General features: G+C 45.6%; 1 gene segment (V, D, J or C); it reads right to left on the bottom strand.

Annotated features, from left to right (window-relative positions):
• Positions 1–24,666, bottom strand: part of LOC144299101 (immunoglobulin lambda variable 8-61-like) — a 41,307-nt gene extending 16,641 nt beyond the window's left edge. Inside the window, 1 exon segment of the V gene segment in view lies at positions 24,551–24,666. Coding sequence covers positions 24,551–24,596 — 46 coding nt within the window.
• Positions 24,667–26,563: the final 1,897 nt, after the last annotated feature.

The following is a 26,563-nucleotide window of genomic DNA, read 5'->3' as shown; positions in this document are numbered from 1 at the left end:
AGCCCTGGGTCAGGTCCCTCTGCCTGAGGATATCAGGGGGTGGGCAGGGGAAGGGGGAAGTTCCCAGCTGTGAACCCTGAGCAGAGGGCACAGGCAGTGCCAGGTGGCAAGTCCCAGCATCGATCAACCTTGACTCCTTGGAAACAGATGAAAGTCACCCCCTGGTGTCCAGACCCACACACAGCATTGTGTTACATGGTGAGTGGTGCCCATCAGAGGTTGCTCCTTCTTCCTCACTTCTCTGCTGTGCCCTTCCTTCAGACAGGCCAGGTGTCCCCATATGTGGCCTCCCATCACCTCAGGACACATTTTTACTCTACTCAGGCTCTACACATGAAGTCTGTCCGCGGCCCCCTTGGCTGTTCATGGGACAAGACTGAGGGGGTGTCTCCTGTAGAACCACTTAGAAGAGGATCAAGTCCAGAGTAGTGATGAGTCCACGTTGACACATGGCCAGGTAGTGCGAGAGGCTGCTTTCTTTCCTCTTATTTGTTTCCTCTGGTTTCCTGAGGTCGCCTTTCCCAGTTCCATCAGCACTGAGGAGATAGGGAGCAGCTCTCTTCAGGGTCTATATAGAATACCTCGTGTGCATTCATGCAAAGGTCACACACTGAAAATTTCAGTAATCTGTTACTATGTCTACCTCTGTGAAACAACAGCTCTCCACACACTGTGGGCTGTGACCTCATCCTAGGATCTAATCTCCCAGCACCCCAGGCTCTAGCCTGCAGAAGCCCTGCTACAGCCCTGTCTCTGAGCGTGGCACTGACCTCAGAGCGCAAAGTGTGAACCTGCAGGGTGTTTAAGGAAGGAAGGAGCGACAGCTGCAGATGCTCTGACACCTGTATACCCTTCACACAGAGAACATGGGTTGAAGAAGTAGTTCTAAACTTGGACGAAAAAATAATGGGAAAGAAATGCCTTCTAGTTCTTGATTGAACAGGCTCTACAAACTTCTTTCTAAATCATTTGATTTATTGATTTATTATATTTTTGACTATATTCATGAGTTTTGTATAATAGGTCTGGTCCTGAGAGTAGAAGTAGGAAAGCCCAACATGGTGTCCAGGGAAACCCTGGGGGAAGCCCGTTTCTATGAAGCTCAGGGCCTCCTCAGTCATGGAATAAGCAAACCCAGAGCTTTCAGGAGGGACTGATTAGGGTGCAAATTGTCTCAGGGGCGGACACAGCTGTAGACCCTGTCTGGTGACCAGCATGTTCAGGATAGAGGATTTGTCCATTTAGCCACTCAGGAGCAGAGCAGTGAATTTCTATTACCCCAGGCCAATGTCACCCAGAAACTTTTTAGAAAGACCCCACAGGTGATTCCTGGGAAGGTGGAGATAAGGGGGACTGTGTTCCTGAGGTCCCATATCCTGTGGTCTCTATTGGGACAGACTTTTCATTAGTGTTCTGACCTGGTCTTTACTGGACTGACAGGATATTCCTTGGATTCAGAAATAACCCTTACTCTACATTCAAACACGAGTGTTTTCTTTGTTCTTTGTTCTTTGTTCCTTTTTTTTCTTCTTTTTTTTTAAAAGATTTTATTTATTTATTCATGAGACACACACACACACACACAGAGAGAGAGAGAGAGAGAGAGAGAGAGGCAGAGACACAGGCAGAGGGAGAAGCAGGCTCCATGCAGGGAGCCTGATGTGGGACTCGATCCGGGGTCTCCAGGATCACACCCTGGGCTGAAGGCGGCGCTAAACCTCTGAGCTCCCCAGGCTGCCCTACCCCAGCTTCTTTTATTTGAATTGGAAATTTGGGTTAATACAGTTTTTCTCTAGTTAAAATGGAGCCAAATATTTGGAAAAGAGGATAACTTTCTTCAGTCAAAATAAGTATCTTCTTTTCCACTGCATGAATAATGTTTGAAAAAATTCCTTTAGGGATCCCTGGGTGGCGCAGCGGTTTGGCGCCTGCCTTTGGCCCAGGGCGTGATCCTGGAGACCCGGGATCGAATCCCACATCGGGCTCCTGGTGCATGGAGCCTGCTTCTCCCTCTGCCTATGTCTCTGCCTCTCTCTCTCTCTCTCTCTCTCTCTCTCTGTGACTATCATAAATTAAAAAAAAAAATGAAAAAATTCCTTTAAAAAAAAAGAAAAAAATTCCTTTCAATTCTATCATTTTAGTGAAACACATTCTATTTTAGTATCTTTAATTAATAAATGCTTTAAATTTTATTCAACACTCCATTTTTTATTTTTATTATTTTTTTAATTGGAGTTCAATTTGCCAACATATAGCATAACACCCAGTGCTCATCTCATCAAGTGGCCCCTCAGTGCCCGTCACCCAGAAGGACAGACCTTCCTGCAGGTGAATCTCCCCCTGCTAGTTTCTCCAGGTAATTTTCTCAATGTAAAAATGTTCACAGCCATTATCTATCTGTCTGCATAGGGATTGATGTCTCACTCTCCCTTTGCATGAGACATTGTAACACTAGCTGCCCCCACTGCCATGATCTTAGCACAGTGATGGTCAGCCTCCAGAGATGAGCAGAGCCCTGCACGGGCAGAGGCATCCTCAAATCCAGAGAAGCGGCTACAGATGTGAGTCCTGGTGCTTGCATGGGTGTGTTTAGTAGTTCAGGAGATACCAGGGAGGGCTCCCTGGCTTCTGCTGGGATCCGCTTATAGCACAGCTGCCAACACTGAGGTCACTGCTCAGAGTGCAGGTATTTCTGGCCGCTGTTCCCAGGGATGCAGAGAGGGAGGGCGGCTGGGTCAGCACAGGCTGGGACAGGGAACCTGCACACACAGACACTCATGGGTGATGTGGGACTGGGACCAAGGTCAATTTCCTCATGCCCCTAAGACTGTGTGGCTGACACAGGCTGGAGAGCTGTCTTGTGTCCCTGAATTCTGTCCCTTACCTATACAATGAGACGAGAGTATGACATGGACAGGAGTCCAGGCCATGGTGATGCAGCCCCAGGTCCCCAAAGTGAGCTGGGTTGCCCCACGCCTCTTTTTCTCCCCTACCCTCTGTCAAAAGAGGGGCTGTCCAGTTTAGCTCTTCCCACTGTCCCTGTGCTGGATGGAGCTCAACTCACACCAAACACGTGGAGAATGGAGGTGGCTTCAGCCCTGGGGAACGCCCTGGGAGGAAGCAGCTGCTGAATCAATCCACAGGTCCCTGCTCAGGGGACTAGGCCAGGCCAGAGAGGACATAGCTGCTGAGTCCCCACAGGGATCACCCTATCTAGCCACAAGCCCCAGGCTCCCTTGAATAGTTCCTATTGATGAGCTGCTTTGGGAACACACGGCAGTCCTACTGCGCCCCATGCTGGTCACAGGACGAGCACCTCACCTTGACCAGAATGGTGTCTGGGGCTCACCAAGTCTGGTTTCTAGATGCTGTGTTCCCTTAGGCCTGCTGATGACACTCTACTGAGTCACGCTCAGAAGGGACCATGGTCTATGGGAATGTAAACACCTACATATAGGATGTGAACACTAATAAAAGGAAAAACTTCTTGAATGGGGTTCAGAGAGCAGTAGGGGGAGCTCTCATGGTCACCACCCCTCAGTTGCAGACCCAGAAGAAGACAGATGTTGCAAATCTACACTACTGTAGCCACTTCTAACCACATCCCAATGAAAAGAAATGTTTCCTCCTCCCCTGGAAACAGCCCAGCCTGTGAGAGACCCTCATAGCTCAGTGATGGAAAGTGACTCTACTGGAATCCCCAGTTTACTCCCATGAACTTATTTATAACATCCCTCCTACCCTCAGTCTTTGCTCCATAAATGAGATTTCCTGTCCTTTGCTCTTAGAGTTGCCTATGGTTTTCCCATACTTTGGCTGTTCCAGATTATAATTTCCCACTGTTCCTGAATAAACCCTTTATCACAGGAAAAAATAACCGGCAGTTTCATTATTTATTTAAATTCCATTAACCAACATGTATTACATCATTAGTTTCAGATGTAGAGGTCAATGATTCCTCACTTGCATATAACATCCAGTGCTCATCACATCACGTGTCCTCCTTAATGCCCATCACCCAGTTACCCCAGCCCCCCACCTCCTCTCCAGCACCCCTGATTGTTTCATGTAGTTAAGAGTCTCTCATGGTTTGTCTCCCTCTCTGATTTGTCTCATTCAGTTTTTCCTCCTTTCCCCTATGATCCTCGGCACTGTTTATTTATCATCATGGGTTTTCTGTTGACTTTGTTATTGTTGTTGTAGTTGTTTTGTTTTAATTCTTTTTACTTTATCAAGAATTCAGAGAGGTCAGATAGAAAACTGGGAGGAAGGATACTGCAATCCAGAAGCTACTTCCACATATAGTCAGGGTGCATTCTAGTTATTTTAAATTGCAGGAGAGTCAGAGACCAGCGATCTTTGAAGAAAAACATATTTGTCCCACTTCTCCATCTGTGTGTGCCACTGTGACCAGACCACTGTACCAGATTTTACAGTAGTAGTCAGCCTCGTCCTCAGGCTGGAGCCCAGAGATGAGCAGGATCCCTGCATTGGCCGAGGTGTCCTTGGAGCCCTGGTGCTTATCTGAGTAGAAGTTCAGCAGATACCGGGGAGGGCTCCCTGGCATCTGCTGGTACCAGAATATACGGTAGCCCCGCATATTGAAGCCACTGCTCAGGGTGCAGGTGAGTCTGGCTGTTGTTCCCAGGGGTGCAGAGAGAATGGCGGCTGGGTCAGCACAGGCTGGGACAGGGAACCTGCAGACACACACACTCATGGGTGATGGAGCAAGAAATGGGAAACATACCAAACAAAGATGTCTCAAGACAGTGAGCACAGGAAGGGTAATTTATGGACCATCTTGTGTCCAGAAGTCTGTCCCTACCTGTGCAGTGAGACAGGAATAGGAGGACGAACAGAGTCCAGGCCATGGTGACACAAACCCGGGTCCCCACAGTGGGCTGGGCTGCCCCAGACCTCCTTTTCTCCTCCACCCTCTGCCACAGGAGGGGCTGTCCATGCAAATGTGCTCCACCCAGTGACTGCCCAGCCACCCCTGGGCCCTGGTGCTGGAGCTCAGCTCACACCACACTGCGGAGTATGGATTTGGCCTCAGCCCTGGGGAGAGCCCTGGGAGGAAGCACCTGCTGAGACCACACACAGGTCCCCTGGGGAGACCCTGCCATGCCAGAGGAGACACAGCTGCTGAGTCCCCCTAGGTCTCCCACTTCCCTGATCACAGGCCCAGTGTCCTTTGTGTGAATGATCCTTACTGAGTAGCTATGTAGGGACCACAGCATCCCCTGCTGGTCACAGGGCACACATGTCAGTGTGGCCCAAAGCCCTGAGAGCCCTGCTGGTCTGTGGCTCAGCAGGTCCCTATCTTCACACATCCATGGTCAGTCTCACAGAGAGTTCCATCTCTTGTGCATTAAAGCAATGGGTTCCAAATACTCTTACATTAATTTGTTTGTGTTTTACTCTACCGTTTGTACCTGACTTATTTGATGTACCAGTGAAAAATCAAAGAAGCACAGTAAATCCTAAGATTAGCAGCATTGCAACTCAAATCAGATCACATTCTATTAGAATAAATTTCCCTCTGCAGGGAAATTATTATACCCTCATATAATGGCTTCATCGTTCATTTCTCTGCATTTGGAATTTTGTATTTTATGGAGAAATATATATATATATTCCCTGCCCCCCACCCCCACCCCCGCCCCAGAGATCTCCTGCTAACGTCCATAGTAAGATTGGGTTGTAATGTGGAGAATGTAATGTCCTTGCCCACACGCTGTGCTATGAACTCAATATGTAACCTTTGTTGACAAATTGTGATTTTCCATGTTCTTAGGGAAATTGTTATTGGAGCACATCGTGTGTATCTCCACATTCAGCAGTGATGGACCTGGGACCTGAGTCCCTGTACGGGGCCTGGATCCTGCATCCATGGGGGACACAATGAGGGAGAGGCCAACATCTGGATCTGCGAGTACCGGCCTTGTGCTGGGATGCACGGAGTCTGGATTTGGGTGAGACTTTTGGGAGCCTAGGTCCATGGATTCCAGCCTCGCAGTGGGTCAGGTCAGAAAGCCTGTTTCTATGAGAGCCAGTCTGGAGACAAAGTCCATGATGGCCAGCCTGGCACTAATGTAGGCCTCAGGTTGGGTGTACAGAAGCTCACCCTGTCATCTGGGGCTGCAGGTCTTGGCCTGATGCAGGGGCAGGTGGGATCCTGGGTCCGATGGGACCCTCTCGTCCCCTGGGTGCAAGCAGCTAGCCTGACCAACTGCAGTCAGTGGTCTAGAGTGTAGACCAAGAGTCTAGGTGCCTGGTGTCCTGGTAGCCAGTTTGGTGTGGGACCAGTGGGCAGCCTCAATTCACAGTCGCCTAAGTCAGGCCTGGGTCTGTGGGAAATGGAGAGGAGCCCAGACCATGGAAGCTCCTTGGCTCCAAAAGATACTGGGGCACAGGGTGGGCTGCAAACTGAGGACCATGGGATCCGGGGCCATGGGAGACAGCCTGGGCCAGGTGCAGGCAGGGGCTGTGGTCCCAGTGAGGTCAGGTGCTCCTGTTACTCTGCTTCCCAGGGTAGGTGTTTCTCACTGAACTGGGCCCTGTGCTTGGGCAGGGCTGACACACATCCTGTGAAACTCTCTCCTTCCCCCTTCAAGACTCATTTTTGCTTTGTTATTTAGCCCAGTGGTGGATTGGCTCACCTGGAATCCTCAGCTGTCAGGCAGGGATTTATGTGTGTGGATCCCTAGTTATTAATTAATTAATTTAAATTTTTTATGAATTTATTTTTTTATTTTTATAAATTTATTTTTTATTGGCGTTCAATTTGCCAACATATAGAATAACACCTAGTGCTCATCCCATCAAGTGCCCCCCTCAGTGCTCGTCACCCAGTCACCCCCACCCCCCGCCCACCTCTCCTTCCACCACCCCTAGTTCATTTCCCAGAGTTAGGAGTCTTTATGTTCTGTCTCCCTTTCTGATATTTGTGTGGATCCTTATTTAAATGGACATTTCTGGAAGGAGAAGAACAGTGGCACCTCCCACACTATCCTCCTGCTGACCCCAATCTGCTCCTATTGTGGGATTTCTTGCAAAGGGACAAAGGGCGCTTACAACCCCTGCTGTTCTGGGAGGTCCTGAGGCGCAGGATATAGAACTTCCCATCTCCACCACCCCCTCAGAATGGTCCTCACCTCAGATCTTAGGTGCTCATTTGCTTGTGGGATCAGGCATTTCTCCCTGCAGGTCTGGGTTCTCTTGTTCTTTGCCTTCTCAAGGCATTGTGTGGGCAATTGTGCATCAGCCACCATTGGGGCTGGAGTCCCATAGACCTTCCAATGAAACGTGTGCTCAATAAGGGGGCTGCATTGATCCTCATGCTCTCAGCCCCCCTGAATCAAATCTCCCTCCCTCAGATCCCTCCTCTGCGTGCTCCAGCCTCAGGAAGCTGCCATCAGTGACTGCTGTGATTCCCAAGCACTGTGCACACTGCCAGTGTCCTTTGGGTACAGAGGAGGAAGATCCTCACATGGGCCACTTCATCATGAGTGGAAAGGCCCAAGAGCCACTAACTGCCATCGAAGCTTCTTCCACTCTCTCATCTCTACACACTCAGATCCTCCTGTGCTCATCGGGATTAGGAGCTGTCCTTGTAGGAATGGAGGTCAGGGAGGCAGAAGGGAGACCAAGGACCAGGGTGAGCTCAGGGTCTTACCCCCTGGTCCACAAGGAGCATGTGCCTCTTCTGATTATATTTTGTGGCCACAGTGAGACAGCAGGTGCTGGTGAACCACAAGGGAACAAGAGGTTATAATCTGTCACAGAGAAGCAACCCCCATAGGGAACAGTCCTAACAACCCGCACACACTCCTGGCATGGAGGCCCTGGTCCTCACCCTCCTCCCAGGACAAGCTGGTTCAGCACAACAAATTGGAATATTTGTTAACAATGACTCAATGAACAACAGCACAGAATCTAATTCAACTCCAGTTTACAGAGACAGATTTATGGATTGATTAAGTGCAGGGTATTCCTAGAAATCCGCCTGCCTATTGAGGTCAGTACCCTTCTCTGGGAGGAAGGAGCTCCCTGGAGCAGGATTGAAAGCACCTGTAGGTGGCTCTCCCCCAGGAGCCCACAGAGGCTGAGAGCAACACCACCATCTCCCCCACATTTGGTGGCTGAGCAGCGTTACCTCTCCTTGTCACCTGTTCTCTCCTCCTGCAGCCATCTAGTGCCCATCACTCCTCTGCTTTTAAGTTTTCCAGGTGTCTTACCATTGTGCTCCCACCATGTCGGAATCTGTGCATGTCCCCAGAGGTTCCCATTGGCTTTTAGAGTGAGGGGTGCCAGCCCCATAGGAAATGAGGGGCAGTTGGGCACCTGCTACATTTCTGCAAGGTATTTTCTCTTAGTTGCCTCAGCCTTGACTTTTTGTCTCCCTAAAGGACATGAGGGTGAAGACCCCATCTGTGCTTGTGGCATCTCATTTGCAGTCGTGCTTAGGGGGCCCTGGCTTCTCACCTTGGGAAATGGAGGATTTACCACATGTGTCAATGGAACCGTTGTGGACAGAGATGGATTGCGTCATTACAGGAACTGGCCATGGAACCACTGCCATCACGGTGCCCAGCATGGTTCTTGGTTCACAGTCTACAGATTCATACCAGGAGGTGTGGAAAGGAGAATCCTAGGGAGTCATGAGTGCTGGTGGATTAGGGCCTGGTGTGTGTACTAGGATTAGACCTATCCCTGATGAGACACTCAGCGTATGAGGAGAGAGAAGGAGAGTCCGCAGCTGTACCATGCCTGTCACTTGTTCAGAAAGTGGTGATAATAGGGGTGAGACATGTGCAGGGCAGCATGCAGCCACCACTGAGATCTCCACTCTGAGATCTACAGATCTGCTGGGATCCCCCTCAGTCTTCCTCACTGCCATGCACATGCCTGAAGCAGGAGTTCCTCATCCACATTCACACCCCATTCCTGAGGAATCCTAACTGTTCCAAGACATCAGGAGGGGGCTCTTACGTGGACCTGTCTGAGGGTCTCTACCCTGCCCTCCACTTTTGGTTAGGGGAATAGGACATAGGGAGGAGGATCAGGGAAGGTAGCACATAAACATCCTGACCTAGAACCTAATCATTAGAGCCCAGACCTGAGGCTGCAAAGGCCCTTGGATGTCCCTGAGGGAGAGCTCACTCCCAGGGGGACTCAGCTTATGGGAACCCTCCTGTCAGCGAGAACAGGGCAGGAGGGGTCACAGCTGTGATTGGGGAATCTTGAGCCCCCTGTCTCTCCACAGAAGGACCCAGACATCCCGTCTGACTTCCCAGTGCAAACTGAAGGGATGCGTCCACTTCTGACTCTCTGGAAAGACAAGTAGAGATGGATGTCATGGGCACAAAAGTACACATTGTGTGGCTCCTATTTATGACCGTATATTGTCAGTCCTCAATCAATTAATTGTAGTAGAATTTAGAATTTTTAATCGATGGGCATTTTATGAAATAAGAAATGTGGATTACGCCATGAATGGAGTAATACTTGAAAACTTTTAATCTTAATTATTTCTACAACAATAAATGCAGTCCACGTTAAACCATGAAATAAACTGAATGGAGTAACTCAGTGAAGAAAGAACTCGATTGCAAACCAGAGTGGGTGCTGCTTTTTGCTTCCAGGGAGGAGATGGTAAGTGAGTATGATGTTTAAACTGCCTTGCCACCCTTCTTGCCACCATTTGATGCTTCCTGTTTTGTTTTGTTTTTTAGTTTTAGACGTTCACCAGTGTAAAGTGGTATCCTTTTGTGGTTTGGGTTTGTATTTCCCTGATGACATTGAAGTGGAGCATCTTGCATGTGCTTGTTGGCCTCGTGCATGTCTTTGGAGAAATTTCTGTTCATGTCTTCTGCCCATTTCATGATGGATTGTTTCCTGGGTGTTGAGTTTAATAGGTTTTTTAAAATAAATTTTTATTTATTTATGATAGTCACACACACACAGAGAGAGAGAGAGAGAGAGAGAGGCAGAGACACAGGCAGAGGGAGAAGCAGGCTCCATGCACCGGGAGCTCGACGTGGGTTTCGATCCTGGGTCTCCAGGATCACGCCCTGGGCCAAAGGCAGGCGCCAAACCACTGCGCCACCCAGAGATCCCTAATAGGTTTTATATAGATGTTGGATCCTAGCCCTTTATCAGATAGGTCATTTGCAAATATCTTCTCCAATTCTGAGGTTGTCTTTTAGTTTTGTTGACTATTTCTTTTGCTATGCAGAGGCTTCTTATCTTGATAAAGTCCCAATGGTTCATTATTGTTTTTGTTTCCCTTGCCTACATTGATGTATCTTGGATGAAATTGCCGTGGCCAAGTCCAAAAAGGGTGTTGCCTGTGTTCTTCTCTAGGATTTTGATGGATTCTTGTCTCATATTTACATCTTTCTTCCATTTTGAATTTATCTTGCCTATGGTGTAAGAGAATGGTCTAGATTCATTCTTCTGACTGTCCAAATATCCCAGCACCATTTATTGAAGAGACTGTCTTTTTTCCAGGGGATAGTCTTTCCTGCTTTGTCGAATATTAGTTGATCATAGAGTTGAGGGCCCATTTCTGGATTCTGTTTTCTTAATTAATTTTTATTGGTGATCAATATGCCAACATACAGAATAACACCCAATGCTCATCCCATCAAGTGCCCCCTCCGTGTCCTGTCACCCAGTCACCCCCACCCCCCGATCACCTCCCTTTCCACCACCCCTTGTTCGTTTCCCCGAGTTAGGAGTCACTCATGTTCTATCACCCTCTCTGATATTTTCCACGCATTTTGTCTTCTTTCCCGTTTATTCCCTTTCCCTATTTTTTATATTCCCCAAATGAATGAGACCGTATAATGTTTGTCCTTCTCTGATTGACTTATTTCACTCAGCATCATACCCTGCAGGTCCATCCACATTGAAGCAAATGGTGGGTATTTGTCATTTCTAATGGCTGAGTAATATTCCGTTGTATACATAGACCACATCTTCTTTATCCATTCATCTTTCGATAGACACCAAGGCTCCTTCCACAGTTTGGCTATAGTGGACATTGCTGCTAGAAACATCGGGGTGCAGGTGTCCCGGCATTTCATTGCATCTGTATCTTTGGGGTAAATCCCCAACAGTGCAATTGCTGGGTCGTAGAGCAGGTCTATTTTTCACTCTTTGAGGAACCTCCGTACAGTTTTCCAGGGTGGCTGCACCAGTTCCCATTCCCACCAACAGTGTAAGAGGGTTCCCTTTTCTCCGCATCCTCTCCAACATTTGTGGTTTCCTGCCTTGTTAATTTTCCCCATTCTCACTGGTGTGAGGTGGGATCTCATTGTGGTTTTGATTTGTATTTTCCTGATGGCAAGTGATGCAGAGCATTTTCTCATGTGCGTGTTGGCCATGTCTATGTCTTCCTCTGTGAGATTTCTCTTCGTGTCTTTTGCCCATTTCATGATTGGATTGTTCGTTTCTTTGGTGTTGAGTTTAAGAAGTTCTTTATAGATCTTGGAAACTAGCCCTTTATCTGATACGTTATTTGCAAATATCTTCTCCCATTCTGTAGGTAGTCTTTTAGTTTTGTTGACTGTATCCTTTGCTGTGTAAAGCTTCTTATCTTGATGAAGTCCCAATAGTTCATTTTTGCTTTTGTTTCTTTTGCCTTCCTGGATGTATCTTGCAAGAAGTTACCGTGCCTGAGTTCAAAAAGGGTGTTGCCTGTGTTCTCCTCTAGGATTTTGATGAAATCTTGCCTCACATTTAGATCTTTCATCCATTTTGAGTTTATCTTTGTGTATGGTGAAAGAGTGCGGTCTAGTTTCATTCTTCTGCATGTGGATGTCCAATTTTCCCAGCACCATTTATTGAAGAGACTGTCTTTCTTCCAATGGATAGTCTTTCCTCCTTTATCGAATATTAGTTGACCATAAAGTTCAGGGTCCACTTCTGGATTCTCTATTCTGTTCCATTGGTCTATGTGTCTGTTTTTGTGCCAGTACCACACTGTTTTGATGACCACAGCTTTGCAGTACAACCTGAAATCTGGCATTGTGATGCCCCCAGGTCTGGTTTTATTTTTTAAAATTCCCCTGGCTGTTCGGGGTCTTTTCTGACTCCACACAAATCTTAAAATAATTTGTTCTAACTCTCTGAAGAAAGTCCATGGTATTTTGATAGTGATTGCATTAAACGTGTAAATTGCCATGGGTAGCATTGACATTTTCACAATATTAATTCTGCCAATCCATGAGCATGGAATATTTTTCCATCTCTTTGTGTCTTCCTCAGTTTCTTTCAGAAGTGTTCTATAGTTTTGAGGGTATAGATCCTTTACCTCTTTGGTTAGGTTTATTCCTAGGTATCTTATGCTTTTGGGTGCAATTGTAAATGGGATTGACTCCTTAATTTCTCTTTCTTCAGTCTCATTGTTAGTGTATAGAAATGCCATTGATTTCTGGGCATTGATTTTGTATCCTGCCATGCTATCAAATTGCTGTATGAGTTCTAGCAATCTTGGGGTGGAGACTTTTGGGTTTTCTATGTAGAGTATCATGTCATCGGCGAGGAGGGAGAGTTTGACTTCTTCTTTGCCAATTTGAATGCCTTTAATGTCTTTTTGTTGTCTGATTGCTGAGGCTAGGACTTCCAGTACTATGTTGAATAGTAGTGGTGAGAGTGGACACCCCTGTCTTGTTCCTGATCTTAGGGGAAAAGCTCCCAGTGCTTCCCCATTGAGAATGATATTTGCTGTGGGCTTTTAGTAGATGGCTTTTAAGATGTCCAGGAATGTTCCCTCTATCCCTACACTCTGAAGAGTTTTGATCAGGAATGGATGCTGTATTTTGTCAAATGCTTTCTCTGCATCTAATGAGAGGATCATATGGTTCTTGGTTTTTCTCTTGCTGATATGATGAAGCACATTGATTGTTTTACGAGTGTTGAACCAGCCTTGTGTCCCAGGGATAAATCCTACTTGGTCATGGTGAATAATTTTCTTAATGTACTCTTGGATTCTATTGGCTAGTATCTTGTTGAGAATTTTTGCATCCATGTTCATCAGGGATAGTGGTCTGTAATTCTCCCTTTTGGTGGGGTCTTTGTCTGGTTTTGGAATTAAGGTTATGCTGGCCTCATAGAACGAATTTGGAAGTACTCCATCTCTTTCTATCTTTCCAAACAGCTTTAGTAGAATAGGTATGGTTTCTTCTTTAAACGTTTGATAGAATTCCCCTGGGAAGCCATCTGGCCCTAGACTTTTGTGTATTGGGAGGTTTTTGATGAATGCTTCAATTTCCTCCCTGGTTATTGGCCACTTCAGGTTTTCTATTTCTTCCTGTTCCAGGTTTGGTAGTTTGTGGCTTTCCAGGAATGCGTCCATTTCTTCTAGATTGCCTAAAATAGACCTGCCCTACGACCCAGCAATTGCACTGTTGGGGATTTACCCCAAAGATTCAGATGCAAGGAAATGCTGGGACACCTGCACCCCGATGTTTATAGCAGTCATGTCCACAATAGCCAAAATGTGGAAGGAGTCTCAGTGTCCATCGAAAGATGAAAGGATAAAGAAGATGTGGTTTATGTATACAATGGAATATTACTCAGCCATTAGAAATGACAAATACCCACCATTTTCTTCAACGTGGATGGAACTGGAGGGTATTATGCTGAGTGAAGTAAGTCAATCGTAGAAGGACAAACATTGTATGTTCTCATTCATTTGGGGAATATAAATAATAGTGAAAGGGAATATAAGGGAAGGGAGAAGAAATGTGTGGGAAATATCAGAAAGGGAGACAGAACATAAAGACTCCTAACTCTGGGAAACGAACTAGGGGTGGTGGAAGGGGAGGAGGGTGGGGGGTGGGAGTGAATGGGTGACGGGCTCTGAGGGGGGGCCCTTGACTGGATGAGAACTGGATGTTATTCTGTATGTTGGTAAATTGAACACCAATAAAAAATAAATTTATTAAAAAAAAAAAAACCACCGGGGAGTATCTTCTGTTCTGTATACTTTAAGTCCCCTGATTTTCCCGGAACTTGTCCCTCTAGCTGGTCTTCTGGGGGAGGGGCCTGTTGTGCTGATTTTCAGGTGTTAGCACTTGGGGGAGCTGCTCTGTTCCCTGCCTGGTGCAGGGCTCAGTGGGGGTTGTCTACCCTGTGATGCCCCAGGAGGAACAACCACAGTGCCAGGGCCAGCTGTGGAGCCCTGGAGTCAGCTCTTGCAGTAGCTATGGAGCTCTCAGTCTGCAGGGGCCTGGAGGCTCGGGGGCGGGGCCGCTGATCTGCTCAGCTTGGGGCAGGAGCGTCCTTGTTGTCCTGGGCTCTCCTGGCCTCTGCCTGTGTCCCGGTTCCCTGGGTTCTTGGGCCTGCGCTGTTGGATTCACGCTCCCGGGGCAGCACAGCCCCCTCCGCGCAGAGCCGCCGCCTGAGCCCCTCTGAGCTGTCCCGGGTTCAGCCGTGCGCGCTGCAGCCCTTAGGGAGCTCGGCGCACTCTCCCCGGGGCACAGGTGTCTGTTGGTGTCCCAGGGAGCCCGAGGGCATCCCCGCCCTCTGAGGTCCTGCTTTAACTCCCTGCAGTGCCTTTCCGCCTGGGGAAGATTGGTGAAGCTCCTGCTTCTCTGGGTCGGGGCTCTCCTGTGCTGGGGGCACTCACCCTGGCCTTAGCCCGGCTCCTCGTGGGGCCCCTCCCCCTTGGATGCCTTTTGCTTCTTTATTTCTTGCTCCCCCCCCCCCGTCTTCCAACCTTGAGAGAAGCGCGAACTCTTCTCACTGTAGCATTCCAGCTGTTCTCTCTTTAAATCTGAGGCCAAATTCGTAGATTTTCAGGAAGATTTAAAGGTTATCTAGGTAATTTGGTGGAGACAGGTGATTTGGGGACCCTACTCTTCAGCCATCTTGCCCCTCCTCCCAATATAATGTATTTAAAAGTAGAATAGAGGGAAGGGGCAAGATGGCGGAAGAGTAGGGTCCCCAAATCACCTGTCTCCACCAAATTACCTAGAAAACCTTCAAATTATCCTGAAAATCTATGAATTCGGCCTGAGAATTAAAGAGAGACCAGCTGGAACGCTACAGTGAGAAGAGTTCGCGCTTCTATCAAGGTAGGAAGACGGGGAAAAAGAAATAAAGAAACAAAGGCCTCCAAGGGGGAGGGGCCCCGTGAGGAGCCGGGCTGAGGCCGGGGCGAGTGTCCCCAGGACAGGAGAGCCCCGTCCCGGAGGAGCAGGAGCTGCACCGACCTTCCCGGGCGGAAAGGGGCTCGCAGGGAGGTGGAGCAGGACCCAGGAGGGCGGGGATGCCCTCAGGCTCCGTGGGACACTAACAGACAACCGCACGCCCAGGAGAGTGCGCCGAGCTCCCTAAGGGCTGCAGCGCGCGGCTGGACCCGGAGCAGCTCGGAGGGGCTCGGGCGGCGGCTCCGCGGAGGGGGTTGCACGCCCCGGGAGCACGAATCCAACAGCCCAGGCTCCGGAGCACAGGGCGCCGGGACACAGCCCAGGATCCGGCCTCCCCCCGGGACAGGCAGAGGCCGGGAGGGCCCAGGACAGCAAGGACTCTCCTGCCCCAGCTGAGCAGATCAGCGGCCCACCCCGGAGCCTCCAGGCCCCGCAGACGGAGAGCTCCAGAGTTCCTGCAGGGGCTGAATCCAGGTTTACAGAGCTGGCCCCGCCACTAGGGCTGTGCTCCTGGGGCCTCACGGGGTAAACAACCCCCACTGAGCCCTGCACCAGGCAGGGGCACAGCAGCTCCCCCAACTGCTAACACCTAAAAATCAGCACAGCAGGCCCCTCCCCCAGAAGACCAGCTAGACTGACAACTTCCAGGGGAAGCCAAGGGACTTAAAGTACACAGAATCAGAAGATACTCCCCCGTGGTTCTTTTTTTTGTTTGTTTGTTTTGCTTTTTGATTTGTTTCCTTCCCCCACCCCCCTTTTTTCTCCTTTCTTTCTTTTTCTTTCTCTTTTTCTTCTTTTTTTTTTCGTTTTTTATTCTTCCTTTTTTTTCTCTTTCTCTTTTCTATCCTTCTTTCTCTCCTCTCTTTTTCTCCTTTTCGCAATACAACTTGCTTTTGGCCACTCTGCACTGAGCAAAATGACTAGAAGGAAAACCTTACCTCAAAAGAAAGAATCAGAAACAGTCCTCTCTCCCACAGAGTTACAAAATCTGGATTACACTTCAGTGTCAGAAAGCCAATTCAGAAGCACTATTATACAGCTACTGGTGGCTCTAGAAAAAAGCATAAAGGACCCAAGAGACTTCATGACTGCAGAATTTAGAGCTAATCAGGCAGAAATTAAAAATCAATTGAATGAGATGCAATCCAAACTAGAAGTCCTAACGACGAGGGTTAACGAGGTGGAAGAACGAGTGAGTGACATAGAAGACAAGTTGATAGCAAAGAGGGAAACTGAGGAAAAAAGAGACAAACAATTAAAAGACCATGAAGATAGATTAAGGGAAATAAACGACAGCTTGAGGAAGAAAAACCTACGTTTAATTGGTGTTCCCGAGGGTGCCGAAAGGAACAGAGAGCCAGAATATGTATTTGAACAAATTCTAGCTGAAAACTTTCCTAATCTGGGAAGGGAAACAGGCATTCAGATCCAGGAAATAGAGAGATCCCCCCTTAAATCAATAAAAACCGTTCAACACCTCGACATTTAATAGTGAAGCTTGCAAATTCCAAAGATAAAGAGAAGATCCTTACAGCAGCAAGAGACAAGAAATCCCTGACTTTTATGGGGAGGAGTATTAGGGTAACAGCAGACCTCTCCACAGAGACCTGGCAGGCCAGAAAGGGCTGGCAGGATATATTCAGGGTCCTAAATGAGAAGAACATGCAACCAAGAATACTTTATCCAGCAAGGCTCTCATTCAAAATGGAAGGAGAGATAAAGAGCTTCCAAAACAGGCAGCAACTAAAAGAATATGTGACCTCCAAACCAGCTCTGCAAGCAATTTTAAGGGGGACTCTTAAAATTCCCCTTTAAGAAGAAGTTCAGTGGAACATTCCACAAAAAACAAGGACTGAATAGTTATCATGATGACACTAAATTCATATCTCTCAATAGTAACTCTGAATGTGAATGGGCTTAATGACCCCATCAAAAGGCGCAGGGTTTCAGACTGGATAAAAAAAGCAGGACCCATCTATATTCTGCCTACAAGAGACTCATTTTAGACAGAAGGACACCTACAGCCTGAAAATAAAAGGTTGGAGAACCATTTACCATTCGAATGGTCCTCAAAAGAAAGCAGGGGTAGCCATCCTTATATCAGATAAACTAAAATTTACCCCAAAGACTGTAGTGAGAAATGAAGAGGGACACTATATCATACTTAAAGGATCTATTCAACAAGAGGACTTAACAATCCTCAATATATATGCCCCGAATGTGGGAGCTGCCAAATATATAAACCAATTATTAACCAAAGTGAAGAAATACTTAGATAATAATACACTTATACTTGGTCACTTCAATCTAGCTCTTTCTATACTCGATAGGTCTTCTAAGCACAACATCTCCAAAGAAACGAGAGCTTTAAATGATACACTGGACCAGATGGATTTCACAGATATATACAGAACTTTACATCCAAACTCAACTGAATACACGTTCTTCTCAAGTGCAATGGAACTTTCTCCAGAATAGACCACATATTGGGTCACAAATCGGGTCTGAACCGATACCAAAAGATTGGGATCGTCCCCTGCATATTCTCAGACCATAATGCCTTGAAATGAGAACTAAATCACAACAAGAAGTTTGGAAGGACCTCGAACACGTGGAGGTTAAGGACCATCCTACTAAAAGATGAAAGGGTCAACCAGGAAGTTAAGGAAGAATTAAAAAGATTCATGGAAACTAACGAGAATGAAGATACAACCATCCAAAATCTTTGGGATGCAGCAAAAGCAGTCCTAAGGGGGAAATACATCGCAATAGAAGCATCCATTCAAAAACTGGAAAGAACTCAAATACAAAAGCTAACCTTACACATAAAGGAGCTAGAGAAAAAACAGCAAATAGATCCTACACCCAAGAGAAGAAGGGAGTTAATAAAGATTCGAGCAGAACTCAACGAAATCGAGACCAGAAGAACTGTGGAACAGATCAACAGAACCAGGAGTTGGTTCTTTGAAAGAATTAATAAGATAGATAAACCATTAGCCAGCCTTATTAAAAAGAAGAGAGAGAAGACTCAAATTAATAAAATCATGAATGAGAAAGGAGAGATCACTACCAACACCAAGGAAATACAAACGATTTTAAAAACATATTATGAACAGCTATACGCCAATAAATTAGGTAATCTAGGAGAAATGGACGCATTCCTGGAAAGCCACAAACTACCAAAACTGGAACAGGAAGAAATAAAAAACCTGAACAGGCCAATAACCAGGGAGGAAATTGAAGCAGTCATCAAAAACCTCCCAAGACACAAGAGTCCAGGGCCAGATGGCTTCCCAGGGGAATTTTATCAAACGTTTAAAGAAGAAACCATACCTATACTCCTAAAGCTGTTTGGAAAGATAGGAAGAGATGGAGTACTTCCAAATTCGTTCTATGAGGCCAGCATAACCTTAATTCCAAAACCAGACAAAGACCCCACCAAAAAGGAGAATTACAGACCAATATTCCTGATGAACATGGATGCAAAAATTCTCAACAAGATACTGGCCAATAGGATCTAACAGTAAATTAAGAAAATTATTCACCATGACCAAGTAGGATTTATCCCTGGGACACAAGGCTGGTTCAACACTAGTAAAACAATCAATGTGATTCATCATATCAGCAAGAGAAAAACCAAGAACCATATGATCCTCTCATTGGATGCAGAGAAAGCATTTGACAAAATACAGCATCCATTTCTGATCAAAACTCTTCAGAGTGTAGGGATAGAGGGAACATTCCTCGACATCTTAAAAGCTATCTATTAAAAGCCCACAGCAAATATCATTCTCAATGGGGAAGCACTAGGAGCCTTTCACCTAAGATCAGGAACAAGACAGGGATGTCCACTCTCACCACTGCTGTTCAACATAGTACTGGAAGTCCTAGCCTCAGCAATCAGACAACAAAAAGACATTAAAGGCATTCAAATTGGCAAAGAAGAAGTCAAACTCTCCCTCTTCGCCGATGACATGATACTCTACATAGAAAACCCAAAAGTCTCCACCCCAAGATTGCTAGAACTCATACAGCAATTCGGTAGCGTGGCAGGATACAAAATCAATGCCCAGAAGTCAGTGGCATTTCTATACACTAACAATGAGACTGAAGAAAGAGAAATTAAGGAGTCAATCCCATTTACAATTGCACCCAAAAGCATAAGATACCTAGGAATAAACCTAACCAAAGATGTAAAGGATCTATACCCTTAAAACTATAGAACACTTCTGAAAGAAATTGAGGAAGACACAAAGAGATGGAAAAATATTCCATGCTCATGATTGGCAGAATTAATATTGTGAAAATGTCAATGTTACCCAGGGCAATATACACGTTTAATGCAATCCCTATCAAAATACCATGGACTTTCTTCAGAGAGTTAGAACAAATTATTTTAAGATTTGTGTGGAATCAGAAAAGACCCCGAATAGCCAGGGGAATTTTAAAAAAGAAAACCATATCTGGGGGCATCACAATGCCAGATTTCAGGTTGTACTACAAAGCTGTGGTCATCAAGACAGTGTGGTACTGGCACAAAAACAGACACATAGGTCACTGGAACAGAATAGAGAATCCAGAAGTGGACCCTGAACTTTATGGGCAACTAATATTCGATAAAGGAGGAAAGACTATCCATTGGAAGAAATACAGTCTCTTCAATAAATGGTGCTAGGAAAATTGGACATCCACCTGCAGAAGAATGAAACTAGACCACTCTCCTGCACCATACACAAAGATAAACTCAAAATGGATGAAAGATCTAAATGTGAGACAAGATTCCATCAAAATCCTAGAGGAGAACACAGACAACACCCTTTTTGAACTCGGCCATAGTAACTTCTTGCAAGATACATCCACGAAGGCAAAAGAAACAAAAGCAAAAATGAACTATTGGGACTTCATCAAGATAAGAAGCTTTTGCACAGCAAAGGATACAGTCAACAAAACTCAAAGACAACCTACAGAATGGGAGAAGATATTTGCAAATGACATATCAGATAAAGGGCTAGTTTCCAAGATCTATAAAGAACTTATTAAACTCAACACCAAAGAAACAAACAATCCAATCATGAAATGGGCAAAAGACATGAACAGAAATCTCACAGAGGAAGACATAGACATGGCCAACATGCATATGAGAAAATGCTCTGCATCACTTGCCATCAGGGAAATACAAATCAAAACTACAATGAGATACCACCTCACACCAGTGAGAATGGGGAAAATTAACAAGGCAGGAAACAACAAATGTTGGAGAGGATGCGGAGAAAAGGGAACCCTCTTACACTGTTGGTGGGAATGTGAACTGGTGCAGCCACTCTGGAAAACTGTGTGGAGGTTCCTCAAACAGTTAAAAATATACCTGCCCTACGACCCAGCAATTGCACTGTTGGGGATTTACCCCAAAGATACAAATGCAATGAAACGCCGGGACACCTGCACCCCGATGTTTCTAGCAGCAATGGCCACGATAGCCAAACTGTGGAAGGAGCCTCGGTGTCCAACGAAAGATGAATGGATAAAGAAGATGTGGTTTATGTATACAATGGAATATTACTCAGCTATTAGAAATGACAAATACCCACCATTTGCTTCAACGTGGATGGAACTGGAGGGTATTATGCTGAGTGAAGTAAGTCAGTCGGAGAAGGACAAACATTATATGTTCTCATTCATTTGGGGAATATAAATAATAGTGAAAGGGAAAATAAGGGAAGGGAGAAGAAATGTGTGGGAAATATCAGAAAGGGAGACAGAACGTAAAGACTGCTAACTCTGGGAAACGAACTAGGGGTGGTAGAAGGGGAGGAGGGCGGGGGGTGGGAGTGAATGGGTGACGGGCACTGGGTATTATTCTGTATGTTAGTAAATTGAACACCAATAAAAAGAAAAAAAAAAAATAAAAGCCCACAGCAAATATCATTCTCAATGGGGAAGCACTAGGAGCCTTTCACCTAAGATCAGGAACAAGACAGGGATGTCCACTCTCACCACTGCTGTTCAACATAGTACTGGAAGTCCTAGCCTCAGCAATCAGACAACAAAAAGACATTAAAGGCATTCAAATTGGCAAAGAAGAAGTCAAACTCTCCCTCTTCGCCGATGACATGATACTCTACATAGAAAACCCAAAAGTCTCCACCCCAAGATTGCTAGAACTCATACAGCAATTCGGTAGCGTGGCAGGATACAAAATCAATGCCCAGAAGTCAGTGGCATTTCTATACACTAACAATGAGACTGAAGAAAGAGAAATTAAGGAGTCAATCCCATTTACAATTGCACCCAAAAGCATAAGATACCTAGGAATAAACCTAACCAAAGATGTAAAGGATCTATACCCTTAAAACTATAGAACACTTCTGAAAGAAATTGAGGAAGACACAAAGAGATGGAAAAATATTCCATGCTCATGGATTGGCAGAATTAATATTGTGAAAATGTCAATGTTACCCAGGGCAATATACACGTTTAATGCAATCCCTATCAAAATACCATGGACTTTCTTCAGAGAGTTAGAACAAATTATTTTAAGATTTGTGTGGAATCAGAAAAGACCCCGAATAGCCAGGGGAATTTTAAAAAAGAAAACCATATCTGGGGGCATCACAATGCCAGATTTCAGGTTGTACTACAAAGCTGTGGTCATCAAGACAGTGTGGTACTGGCACAAAAACAGACACATAGGTCACTGGAACAGAATAGAGAATCCAGAAGTGGACCCTGAACTTTATGGGCAACTAATATTCGATAAAGGAGGAAAGACTATCCATTGGAAGAAATACAGTCTCTTCAATAAATGGTGCTAGGAAAATTGGACATCCACCTGCAGAAGAATGAAACTAGACCACTCTCCTGCACCATACACAAAGATAAACTCAAAATGGATGAAAGATCTAAATGTGAGACAAGATTCCATCAAAATCCTAGAGGAGAACACAGACAACACCCTTTTTGAACTCGGCCATAGTAACTTCTTGCAAGATACATCCACGAAGGCAAAAGAAACAAAAGCAAAAATGAACTATTGGGACTTCATCAAGATAAGAAGCTTTTGCACAGCAAAGGATACAGTCAACAAAACTCAAAGACAACCTACAGAATGGGAGAAGATATTTGCAAATGACATATCAGATAAAGGGCTAGTTTCCAAGATCTATAAAGAACTTATTAAACTCAACACCAAAGAAACAAACAATCCAATCATGAAATGGGCAAAAGACATGAACAGAAATCTCACAGAGGAAGACATAGACATGGCCAACATGCATATGAGAAAATGCTCTGCATCACTTGCCATCAGGAAAATACAAATCAAAACCGCAATGAGATACCACTTCACACCAGTGAGAATGGGGAACATTAACAAGGCAGGAAACAACAAATGTTGGAGAGGATGCAGAGAAAAGGGTACCCTCTTACAATGTTGGTGGGAATGTGAACTGGTGCAGCCACTCTGGAAAACTGTGTGGAGGTTCCTCAAACAGTTAAAAATATACCTGCCCTACGACCCAGCAATTGCACTGTTGGGGATTTGCCTCAAAGATACAAATGCAATGAAACGCCGGGACACCCGCACCCCGATGTTTATAGCAGCAATGGCCACGATAGCCAAACTGTGGAAGGAGCCTTGGTGTCCAATGAAAGATGAATGGATAAAGAAGATGTGGTTTATGTATACAATGGAATATTACTCAGCTATTAGAAACGACAAATACCCACCATTTGCTTCAACGTGGATGGAACTGGAAGGTATTATGCTGAGTGAAGTAAGTCAGTCGGAGAAGGACAAACATTATATGTTCTCATTCATTTGGGGAATATAAATAATAGTGAAAGGGAATATAAGGGAAGGGAGAAGAAATGTGTGGGAAATATCAGAAATGGAGACAGAACGTAAAGACTGCTAACTCTGGGAAACGAACTAGGGGTGGTAGAAGGGGAGGAGGGTGGGGGGTGGGAGTGAATGGGTCTAGGGCACTGGGGGTTATTCTGTATGTTAGTAAGTTGAACAGCAATAAAAAATAAATTTTAAAAAATAAAAAAATAATAAAAGTAGTATATATAGAAACCATCCAAGTATAATGTCAAGTGTTGCACATTATTTTGAAGGAGCCATCAAACAGGTAATAAGTACACTATCCTATGTCTCTTGATATTTCCCTGAGAGCCCTGGGTAATCAGGAGCCATGATGCTCAAATCGTACAGTGTCCAGGCCGAATTACATATTTACATCTACTGGTCACGTATGGTCCTTCACTTCTTCATGCCACAGCATGCACTGCTCCAAAGCAAGCTGTTGTGACCACAAATGGATTGCAATTTTGAATCTGTTTCTCAGTGTTCTTGGATCATTAGGGGTATGTGGGAATGATTAAATTAGAAGATTTTACTGTCTTTGCATTTAAGGGATATTTTCAGAACTAATTTCATATTAATACAATCATAGATGCTTCTTAAACACTATCTTCCATACAAATCTCTGGAATGCTTGTTAAATATTCATCTATGAACACCGACGCTGGTTTCAGATTTGGAATACAACATGGAGGGTTACAGTTTATCAAACTCCACATGATGTAAATATTAATTTGGTCCTCATCATCAAATTAGTGAACAAAATGAGATCTACCAAGGCTCTATGTTTAATAGACCATATTGAAATAGTAGATTCGGTCTCAGTATTCGTTTATCTATAATGGAAGGGAAGCCCCACTCCTCAACATTTTAGACAGAGAGGGAGCAAGGAAGCCCAGTCTTGGAAGGTCACATTGGAGAGATAGAGACATCCTGGGAGAGATAAATGGGGTTCATTGTCATGAACCATGGAACAGGAGAATGGGGCCAGGGAGTTTCACTTCCTATGGTGGTGTTGACTTTTTCCCCATCTCACTTTCTCTCCTTCCTTTAAAGCTGAGCATTTCTGAGGCCATGAAGGGGTTTTGGCTACACTTCCCCATAGATTTAAATCACTGTGTAAATGTTACTACCCATATACAATAAACAGTAATAGTCAGTCTCATCCTCAGGCTGGGCTCCTGTGATGGTGAGGGAGGCTTTGTTCCCAGAGATGGATCCAGAGAAGCGATTAGGGATCCCAGAGGGGCGGTTGTTTGTGTTGTAGATAAGCATGCGAGGAGCCTTCCCTTGGGTCTGCTGGTACCAGCTAGGGTAGTTACTTGTAGAGACTGACCCAGAGCTGAGGCCACATGTGAGTGTGACTGTCCCTCCTGGAGACACTGAGAGTGATGGCTCCTGGGTTACCACAGTCTGAGAATCTGCTCCTAAAATCAAAAGAGAGAAAGGTGTTGTTATGGGAGACAAGGGTCACATGAATCCCTGTTTTATGAGCTCCCCACAGACGCAAAGGCTTTTCCCTGACCTGATCCATAGGCAAGGAGCCCGAGAAGAAGCACCGCCCAAGCCATGGTGGGGACCGTCACAGATTGCAGCCTCCTTAGGGTCCTGGGATGGAATGGGGTGTCCCTGGACCTTTTCATGTCTCCTGTCCTATGAGGTTAAGAAAGCGCCTCATGCAAATCAGCTTCCTCTCTCTCCCTCTCTCTCTCTCCCCAGGAGTCACCAGCATGTCCCCTGGAAGACTTTGAAATGAGTAGACTCTGGGACCTCACACGCACAATTGACTGCAGGGTGACCTGAGACACTGAGTGTCAGGAGGACATCTTTCAGCAAATGACCACCATACTGTCTCTAGTGACCTCTGTCCCAAGGTTCTTCTCTGGAAAGCCAGAGAGCTGAATGAGGAGATGGATGTGTTCTCACCTCCTGGTTCCACATCTAATTCACCTCAAATCTAACCCATCTCTGGAACATTTTCTTCTCTCCTAAGTGACATTCCCTCTTCTGTCCTTAGAGGGTCTTCGCGGTGCCTCTTCCAGCAGTGAGGACACTGGGAATCTCAGAGCCCCTGTGACAGAGGTAGGGGCAGTGGTCTCCTCTCAGTTAATCATGGACCTTGTTGCAGTAGTCCCCGGGGAGCTGAACAGAGATGTCTCTTTATCAGAAATGAACATGACATTGTGTGAACAATTGATGTTTTTGGAGCATTTTGAACTCCATTCCCCTTTGTGTTCTGCTGATGATTGTATTGTATGATTCTCCTGTCCATCTATATTTCTATGAAAATCATTTCTGGACAGGTTACTCCATGACATAGTGGAGGACGAATTACGAGGCCTGTGTGATTCAGAGCTGAGAGCTCTTGTGGCTCCAAGGCCGTAGGTGCAGGAAAGTCATCCACAGGGATGACCCTGCTTGTTCTAGGGTGCAGGGGCCAGTGATAGATGTTCCTGGTCTTCCTGACCCAGACCCTGACTCCCCGGAGCAGCCCACTCGCGCCCCCTGCTGGCCTCAGACAACATGTTCCCCAGCCTGTATCAAGCTTCCCAGTCCTCCTAGAAGGGCCTCTGAGCTTTGCAGGTGGACCTCTGATGTCACCACCCAGGACAGTAGAATGAGCAGGTCAGCTCTGTGGGGTTGAGCCATTCATTTTTCCAGGGCATCAATTCCTTAAGTTAGACAGCTAACTGGAATATTTATGTCAGAGTATATTTCAGGATTTCCTGACACTGGAGTTTACATCTGCCTTGTCCCTTGTTTCATTACTGGGACATAATGAACTTGAAGTAAGCTCAAGATTGAAAATCTTTAGAGAAGCCCATTCGTTCAACCTTGGTAGTATTTCCACTTCGGTAGAAATAAGGGTAACTTGGGTTACCCTTATAGGCTGACTTACTTGTTTTTTGTTACGGTTTTCAGGGTCTCCTGCTAGGTTCACCAGCCCCCATGTGCATGTCTTAGCTTTTATCTCTGTCTTGGAACGAGAATATCATGCTTTCATGGATGACATGTCCTTTGTCCTTGGTTACTTCTGTGGGTTCTCATTTATTCCTGGATAGTACCCTTACAACAATTATTTTGTAATTACTTATTAATACATTCAAGATATTTTTGGTCTACTTGTGTAATTTTGCTCAGTACAAAGGTCGATATTAAATAACATTGCTCTAAATGGTCTATAAAATTGATATGAGGAGCCAGTTGTTTAAGTGTCTGCCTTCAGCTCAGATCATGATCCCAGAAATCCAGGATAGAGCCCTGCATTGGGCTCCTTGCTCAGTATGGGGTCTACTTCTCCCTCTCCCTCTGATCCTCTCCCTGCTGATGCTCTCTCATACTCATTATCTCAAATAAAGAAATAAAATCCTTTACTAAAATTAATATGATACCAACGCATCCTCAGTTCCACTGCCACTTACTTCCTGAAGGGATAACTGGTAACACTCACTAGGATGTGCTCTAGTTTATATACACACACTCCCACATATACACACATACACAACACACACACACACATATATATATATTTCACAAC

Source organism: Canis aureus, chromosome 27 (assembly GCF_053574225.1).
Source record: "Canis aureus isolate CA01 chromosome 27, VMU_Caureus_v.1.0, whole genome shotgun sequence".
NCBI classification, from domain to species: domain Eukaryota; kingdom Metazoa; phylum Chordata; class Mammalia; order Carnivora; family Canidae; genus Canis; species Canis aureus.
This window is presented reverse-complemented; position numbering and strand designations above follow the sequence as displayed.